The sequence below is a fragment of the Gossypium hirsutum genome, chromosome D08 (genome assembly GCF_007990345.1).
Source record: "Gossypium hirsutum isolate 1008001.06 chromosome D08, Gossypium_hirsutum_v2.1, whole genome shotgun sequence".
Lineage (NCBI taxonomy): Eukaryota > Viridiplantae > Streptophyta > Magnoliopsida > Malvales > Malvaceae > Gossypium > Gossypium hirsutum.
This window is the reverse complement of record NC_053444.1, coordinates 6695235-6703969: the sequence shown is the minus strand read 5'-3', so window position 1 is coordinate 6703969 and position 8735 is coordinate 6695235. Positions and strand designations below refer to the sequence as shown.

Sequence of the window (8735 nt, the reverse complement as noted above, 5' to 3'; positions counted from 1 at the left end):
AACACCATCCTTACCTTGCTTGAAAGAAGGTGACTTTACTCCTCAAAAACCGCCAACCAAAAGTGGTCACACACTTATCGATTATCTGCACCACAAACAATGATCTCAAATTAAGTTAGGCCATATAAGTGGCCTCTAACCGCGAACGATATCCTAAAGGAACATAGTCAGCATACGGCCTAAACCCTAAAAGTGAGGTAGCATATTACCTTGTTTGAACATTGAGGAAAATGGTTGCGACTACTTCAAACCACTTGTAATCCACCACTCCTCGAAAGAAACCCCAAAATCGCAACGAGTAACACCTTAAGAGGAACGAATCAATAGTCGGTAATCAAAGAATAAAAAGAAAAGTATTCAATTTTAAGAAAAAGAAAAGAGGAGAACAGGTTTAATCAAAAGAGAAAAGTATAAACACTTCACCGATAGTCAAAAACACTTGCAGCACTAGAAACAACAAGAAGTAGCAGAGAAAAGTTTGGCACAGGGAATGATACAATCAAAAGGGGATATTCGGCTGGATGATAAAAGGAATAAAAAGGGATGGAGAATCAAAAGCCAATAAATGAAAGAAAGAAATAAAGAATTCAGCAGAGAAGGAAACCCAAAATACTATTCGGCCAAAACAAAGAAAAAGATAAAAGATAAAAGGGAAGAGCAGCCAAAAAAACCCGATAGATACACCAAGTCTTAGCAAAATTCGGCACCAAAAGCAAAAGGTGAAAAGATTGTTGACTGAAACCGAAGCAGACAGAGAGAAAACAACCCCCCAAAACCCCAAAACCGATTATCCTAGTGCCTAATGACCAAATTCGGTACACACACTCCTTAACGCCCTATTTCCACGATTTTCTCCTAAAATCTCTCCCATTATCCCTTCTTGAATCACTCTACTGATTTCTCTTCAACTCCCTCAAAAACTCTATTCAAATTCCATTCAAACTTCCTTTAGCTGTGTTTCAATGCAACTCCACTACCTACACAGCTCAAGCAGCAAAATAAATACTCAATTGCACAATTCAAGACTTGAACCTCAAACCTCCCAGTTACACAACACGCCACCTTACCATTAGACTACAAGCTATTTTTGTGTCATAAAACAAGCACTATTATTTATAAGGACTATATGCCAATGTCCAGATTCATTTAAGAGCAAAATAAAAATTCTGCAGAAGCCAAGACTTTAACCCAGGCTCCTCAAACACTCCCATACACACCCAAATCACTTAGACATTAAAGCAAACAAGAAATCAGTGTCAAATCATGTAAAAATTAAAGACTTAGATTTTTGGGGCGTTACAATAAAAACCAACAGTCCGGAGAGTCTCAAAAATTACAAACTCTCAACTAAAACCAAAATTATAAATAAAAACTCATTGATTACTAAGTAAAAAAGTTCTCGATCAAGTGGTCACTGTTGAGCCTCCGTCGCACTGACCCGTCTAAGTTTGTGGATTACCTGAACAGAACAGATAAACGGATGTGAGTTTTCATAAACTCAGTGTGTAACCCAACAGAAATAGACATACAATTCATACAGTAATCTCATTTACAAACAAATACAGATTTGGACTTAAGTCTCTTTCAAATATGGATAACAGAAACATATATGCAAAACATATATATCAAATTCTATTCCCATCCTCTACACACCAACTCCGACTATCTCATCACACCATGTGGGGTTAAAAATACCCACCCATCCCTATACACCATATCGTGCCATTACGACGCATATCAGATAATGTGCAGCCAAGCTGCCAAAATATAGGCAATGGTTGCCATACAGAACACTTCCTCCACATATACAAATCCCACCCCAATCAGATATATATACATATTCAGAATTATTATGCTTAACATGCTCGCATACAGTTATCAGATATATATATATATAGCAGAATAATTAGACATACATAATAGTGTCCTACTCAGAGCATACTATTAGATTAACAAATCACATATCTTAGGGTTTGGTTAGCCCTTACCGGCCCTACGGTAGGCCCATAGTCAATCGGAACAACTTGTACGACCCTAAGGAAAATTTTAGAAATATGGGCCCACAAGCCTAAATTGGCCTTGCCCATGTGGGGCCACACAGGCACGCCCAACTTAGCCTAGCTCGTGTGGCTCACACACCACACTCACACCACCACACGGTCGTGTCTTGTGCACAGCCATGCCCTCGTTAACCACACGACCGTGTCTCGCACACGATCACTCACACAACCGGTCACACGCCCATGTGGCGTTGACAGTAAGCATTTTTGGCTTTTGTTGAAACCTCATTTTTTCATTTTGAGAACACACTTGTTACGGTTTTGATGCGAAACCAACCCCGAGACCCCTAGCACCTAAAAATAGAACCCCAAAGTCCTATTAACAACTGATTTACGAAAATAACCAAAACTAAATCGAGCAACGTTCCACACTTACCATCGCAAAACGACTACATGCGAAAGTTAAATCGTCGAAGCGAGAACTACAGATTCACCGCCTTCACCTACACAACTGTTCGTAGAATTCAGATTTTCTACAACAATCGTCACGCCACAAAATGAAAATGAAATGAAAAGCTTAGCGCGATCGCGCGAAAAATAGAAAAGAGAAAGTAAACCGATTGAAGAAAATGAAAGAACAAAAGAGAGAAAAAACAACAACGTAGATGTTAAACAAAAAGGACCAAACGGTAGAATCAAAGAAGAATGGTAGAAAACCAACGTTAGAAAACTTGGATGAGAGAGAAAAGTGAAATTTGAAAAATAAAATAAATAAAATAAAAAACCCAAATCTCTTATTTCTCTCCCATTAACCCATTAACTCATAACCTCCATAGAAGTTTAGCTCCACCGAAACTCAATCAGACAACCGAGCAAAAATTAACACCTTCGCAATGATTTGAACACAAAATCTTTAGCATACTAACCCCCTTACCACTTGAACTAACAAGCTTATTCTAATATGAATTAACAGAAAATTTTATGTAAGCCCACTCCACAAAGGTAAGGCTTGGACAAAAAATAACAAAATTAACAAATGTGAGACTTGAACCCAATACGTCTTACACACACCTTGAACATTTAACCACTGAAACAAATACTCAATTACGTTAAATATTTATAGAAACATAAATAAATTATTTAAGGGGTTACACTAATTATATGTGTCTAATTGATCTATCTGCTAACTAATTATAACTTTGGATGGATTTCATGAAAGAACTTTAAATCAACGGGCAAAATGATGAATGAGAAATAAATTACATGGATTACTATTCGCAATAGGGTTGAGCAAAAAAATTGGCCAAACTGAAAATCGATCTAAATCGAGGTATTTGGACGGTTTATAGAATGCAAGTTCAAGAATCGTGGTTACCCAAAACCAAACTGAAATCTCTTTTTATTTAATATATAATTAGTTTATTTTTTTATGATATAAAAATAAATATTTTATACTTAAAATAGTGAAAATTATTTTAAAGCTCTTAAAAAAACTATTTTTTATCAAAATAAGTCTAAAAATTAAAACAAAAAAATTAATATGGAAAAATTGAGAACTAAACCAAATTATTTTGGACAGTTCAAAAAAATTTAAAAACTTGGTTGAACTGAATCGATATCAACCCTAATTCACAATAATTGTATTTTCTTGAAAAGGCAAGAGATAACTAGAGCTAATTTAACTTCTTTGAAGTATTATTTAATTGGATGCTTAAATTAAATAATTAAATTTAAAGTGAAAATTAAATTACACAGGCATCCTACTTGAATTTCTTTCAAATAATTAAATAAGTTTAAACATAAATTTTAAAACAATAAAATTATTATGATTTCAACAAAATTAGAATTGAGTTGTGGAAATTATTTAATTTAATTAATAATTTGGAGGCATATTTGATTAAATATTTGAATTTTTTTATTTAAATAAAAGAAGTAAACTTAAAAATTTGAATAAAATAAAATCGACTGTATGGACTCAAATTAGGGCAAGAAGTGACAATAATGAACTCCCTTATTAAGTTGTTGGTCACACACCTTAAAAATCCCAATTGGGTTATAATTCATATATATATATATATTGGTAAATTACAAAAATAAGGTAAAGTTTGAATAATAAGCACAACTAACGTGACTTGGACCCAGGCCACACTTAAAATAATGAACACCTTAAACATTAAGCTATTACATAGGGTTCTACAATCATACATTTTAATTAGTTTAGAACTCCAAATAAGAATTAAAGTAATTTTGCATAAATTCCTCTATATAAATATACAAGTTAATCAAAATTACATATGCCCAAATATTAAAGTAAAACTCTGTAAAAATTTAGTCATAAATTCGTTTGAGTAATTGTTTTAATATTCATATAAATTTTATTTATTTTTATGGATGAAAATAATTTCGTCTACTTGATTCATCATCAGTTCTGTTCATTTGCATAACATAAGAAAAACACAAATAACATCAATATCAACTAAAATTAAAGTAAAAGAAAAAATAATATTTTCTTTTTATTTTATTTATATGAATTAATTAAAGGTAAATTTATTTAAAAATGATTAAATCTAACTAAATAGATAAGACGAAACAATTGACAGTTGCATAAATTTTTAAAAAAAATACTTATAAATTTAAACCTATTTATTTTATTTAAAAAAAATATTTTTAAATTAATTTAATTTAAAATAAATCCGTAAATACACGTTGCTTTATGTCTGATATACAAAAATCAGCCGCCAATGAAACCTAATTCGCGGTCAAGCAATGTTTATTAATTTAATTTTATATTAAAAAAAAAGAATTATTTGCACCTTTAAAGAGGAAAAACAAAACCCCCCAAAATTAAAATACTTATAAAAAGAAAGAAAAAGGAAAAAGAAATCTTCTCAGTTCCTTTCTTTCTTTCTTTTCAAATGATTTCTTCGAAGAAAAAAGTGGATTATTGAAGAAATTAGTTTGAGGGTTTCTAAAAAAAAAATCAAATTATTTTCAATCGATTATAGAATGGAAGCTTCGAATTCGCGAATGCAGACTTTTGGTCAGACGGAGATTAATTGGGACAAGTAAGTATTTTCATTAGTTAATCTTTTTAATTATTTTTAAACTTAATATCTTCTATTTGATCCGATTTTAGTTTGTTTTTACGCTTTATTTTTTATTTTTAAATTTTGTAAATGAATTGTTTGAGCTAGTTTCATTTATCCAGCTACAACTGTTTAATTTTTATTCTTTTGTTGATTTTGTAATCAAGTTTTAGGGTGTAGTTTGGTTGATTTCTATCTTTTTATTAAGCTAGGTCTATGCAATAAGGTAGTTTTTAGTTTATCTATTTTTGTGTGCAATGGCTTAAGGGTTAAAATCTAGATTTCATTTCTATTGAACTGTTCGAATAGCTGAATAATTTCCTCTAAGATTTGTTTTTTTTGTGTGTGTGTGTGTGTGTTTTGTTTTAGTTCAAAGAATTGGGTATAGAGATTATTGTTGTCTAAGAATTGGGTATAGAGATTATTCTTAATTTCTTATCCTTAACATTTCTTGGCTTTTCTCCTTTTAATTGCTTAGTAGACTTTGCGCATTTTGTGCGATAATTTGCTCTTCATTTCATCAATTTTTTGTCACTTTATTAGCTGATGGAACCTTATTCAACTAATAATGAAGGATTTTGAAACTAGATAAATTTCTTAGTTAAAATCTTAATGGAAATCCTTGTTTGTGTTATCTTGATTGGTATTTTAGTGTCTTCAGAGATTTGCGTATAGTTTCTTTTTACCGCTGTAAGTTCTTTTGTTTGTAACTCTTTCATGTTTATTAGCTTCTTCTGTTGATGCAGACTCGACAAAACTAAATTTTACGTTGTAGGAGCTGGAATCTTTACTGGAGTTACAGTAGCATTATACCCAGTCTCTGTTGTAAAAACTAGGCTTCAGGTTGCTTCGAAGGACACTGCAGAGAGAAGTGCTTTTTCTGTTATTAGAGGCATACTGAAAACAGATGGAATCCCTGGTCTCTATCGAGGGTTTGGAACAGTCATCACTGGTGCGATTCCTGCCAGGGTGATATTTCTCACTGCTCTGGAAACTACAAAAGTGGCTGCTTTCAGCATGGTTGAACCATTTAAATTCTCTGAACCTACGCAAGCTGCTATAGCAAATGGAATTGCTGGAATGACTGCATCTCTGTTTGCTCAAGCTGTTTTTGTTCCAATTGATGTGGTCTGTACTTCAGATTCTTACATGAGAAAGTTTTCTCTCTAGCTTAATTTAGTGTTTTATTTTATATATACACAAAACTACTTGCTGCGGCCTACCAAGTTCGATGAAATTGTCCCCCCCCCTCCACCCTAAAAATATAATTGTGGCTGTGCGTACTATATGTATTTCCTGCTAGAAGTTTCTCATAGTAGGTGTCTGAGTGACTGGTGTCCGTACTCCAGACTCTCTTGAACTGCTCAAATGCAGAATAAATTTCACTCCATCTATTAAAGATGCTGTCCTTATTGCTCTTTATCCTTTATCTAAAGCCGAAGGGGTAAATTTCCTTGTCATGAATTATGCACAGATTAGTCAAAAGTTGATGGTCCAAGGATACTCAGGCCATGCAAAGTACAACGGAGGTCTAGATGTTGCTCGTAAGGTTTTAAAGTCTTATGGAATCCGAGGATTATACAGAGGATTTGGTTTGTCAGTCATGACTTACTCTCCATCCAGTGCTGTATGGTGGGCTAGTTATGGTTCTAGCCAACGTGTTATCTGGAGGTTAGTCATGAATACTTTTGTTGTTAGCTTCTCTCTTTTGTTTTCGGTTGGCTTAATTTTCTTTCTGACAAAGAGTTGAATGTGCTTTTAGAGCTGGTAACAATAGGTTTTTTTTTCTCTTTATATTTTGTTGGTGAGGGAGGGATGCTAGGGATGCCACACCACACAAGCTAGGCCAATTAATGCCTAATACGCCCTTATTCTTAGATCAAATGTAGGCATCCAAAGGGGATGGCATTTGTTGCATTCTTCTTGATTTAGCTTTGGCTTATTATGTGCTACGATTTTTCTAGGTTCTTGGGCCAGGGCACAGACCTAAAGGAAGTAGCTCCTAGTCTATCGACAATAGTGGCAGTGCAAGCTGCTGGAGGAATCATCGCAGGTGCTACAGCTTCCTGCATCACAACTCCATTGGATACCATTAAGACTCGCTTACAGGTATTCTTAGGACCTTGTTGACTAGCTTTTCATTGTATTTTTCTTCTCTGTGCTGATTGCTACATATCTTTCTTTTATTCTTTGCATTGCGGTATCGATCTTTGCTTCTTTTTTTTATTAAGTGTTACACCTTTCGATAATTTATGTGGCATTTCCTATCACAAAAAATTTGTCCAATTGTAGGCCACTTTATTTGAAGGTTGAAAGACTGTATCTTCTCCAATGAGAACTAAAATGATTACTGTATTTTCTTTTTCCCTTTCAAGATCTGTATAGTGGTTTTCTCAATATACCACATATTTCACAGTGTTTTTTTTTTCTTCATTTTAATTAGTTGTTTCTGTTTTCCAGGTGATGGGGCATGAGAAGCGACCTTCTACAAGGCAAGTCATAAAAAACTTAATTGCAGATGATGGTTGGAAAGGTTTCTACAGAGGGTTGGGTCCAAGATTCTTCAGTATGTCAGCGTGGGGAACCTCAATGATATTAGCTTATGAATACTTGAGTATGGACCCTTTCCTCTCTTTTTACTTTTTGTAATATCTTTTAATGTTAAAGGAATGATATGATATGTAAAATACAAAGACCATTGATTGGATTACAGATGCACATTACCATCTGCGTTTTTTAGAATTGAAGAGATTGCTGGTATTACTATATTTAAAATAATCATTTCCTGCCTGCTAGAATAGATAACTCAATGCATTTAATTGCTTTCATGGATTGATTGTTTCTCTGCATTTAGTCATGCTTATAACTCCTGCCAAGCTTGCTCTTTACTGGGTGTCTGCTTCAGTTTGCACTTTCGATTTGTGTCTTCTTTTTTCCTTCATCTTTAGTTATAAGCTGAACTCAGTCTAAAAATGGTTTCCATTTTTATTTCAGAGCGGTTATGCGTGAAAGATGACTAAATGTGACCGATAAAGTCAAACAATTTTGGTTCTTGTCACATGAAGAGCAGAGGATATAGGACCTTGAGCTGACTGAGAGTCATTATATTTCAGAAGGCAGCTGTTGTCAGATTATTATTTTCTTGCATTCTCCCAAGTAGCCTGCGATTGTGCAGCAAATTTGGTTACCTATCTTCTTACAAAACACCAATTTAACTACTTCATTAAACAGATTAGCTACTGATTTTAAGAGACGCATTGTATCTGTGGCTAAGATTCTTTGATGCTTTTGAATATTTTTTGTTTACATGAGAAAAGAACTGAAAATAGCCATTTGTATGTCTCACAAAAGGCAATAAAATCTTGTATACAACAAATTTTCATTTAGGCACAGTTGTTTGATCTGATTTTTATTTTTATTTTTTTTTGGATATTAAACTCATGTTGGTCTGCTTTTTTTATGTCATTTATCATGGTTGGTACTTGGTAGGAGGATGAGATTTTGGTTGTTTCCTGAAAGCTGCATTCCTCCTTGCTTGTAAGCACTTCAAAATTACAAGCTCAGCTCCCCCTAAATTCAACTCATACTCCTATACATGTAGTAATGAGATACAGACTTCAAAAGAAGTCGAAGGTAAATCTGACATTAA

At 33.5% G+C, this 8735-nt stretch overlaps 1 protein-coding gene across 1 annotated transcript; it reads left to right on the top strand.

Moving 5' to 3' along the window:
- Positions 1–4803: 4803 nt before the first annotated feature.
- Positions 4804–8472, top strand: LOC107915501 (solute carrier family 25 member 44). The gene is made up of 6 exons (XM_016844656.2): positions 4804–5065; positions 5833–6214; positions 6561–6757; positions 7051–7195; positions 7547–7700; positions 8081–8472. The coding sequence occupies exons 1-6, from the start codon at positions 5007–5009 to the stop codon at positions 8104–8106; spliced, it is 963 nt and encodes a 320-aa protein (XP_016700145.1). The 5' UTR covers positions 4804–5006; the 3' UTR covers positions 8107–8472.
- The last annotated feature ends 263 nt before the right edge of the window (positions 8473–8735 follow it).

Excerpts from the sequence above, each read along its gene's own strand:
- LOC107915501 (XM_016844656.2), top strand. The coding sequence starts at position 5,007 with ATGGAAGCTTCGAATTCGCGAATGCAGACTTTTGGTCAGACGGAGATT. Across the intron at positions 6,215-6,560 it reads TTTTTGTTCCAATTGATGTG|ATTAGTCAAAAGTTGATGGT; the intron begins GTCTGTACTTCA and ends AATTATGCACAG. Across the intron at positions 6,758-7,050 it reads AGCCAACGTGTTATCTGGAG|GTTCTTGGGCCAGGGCACAG; the intron begins GTTAGTCATGAA and ends CGATTTTTCTAG.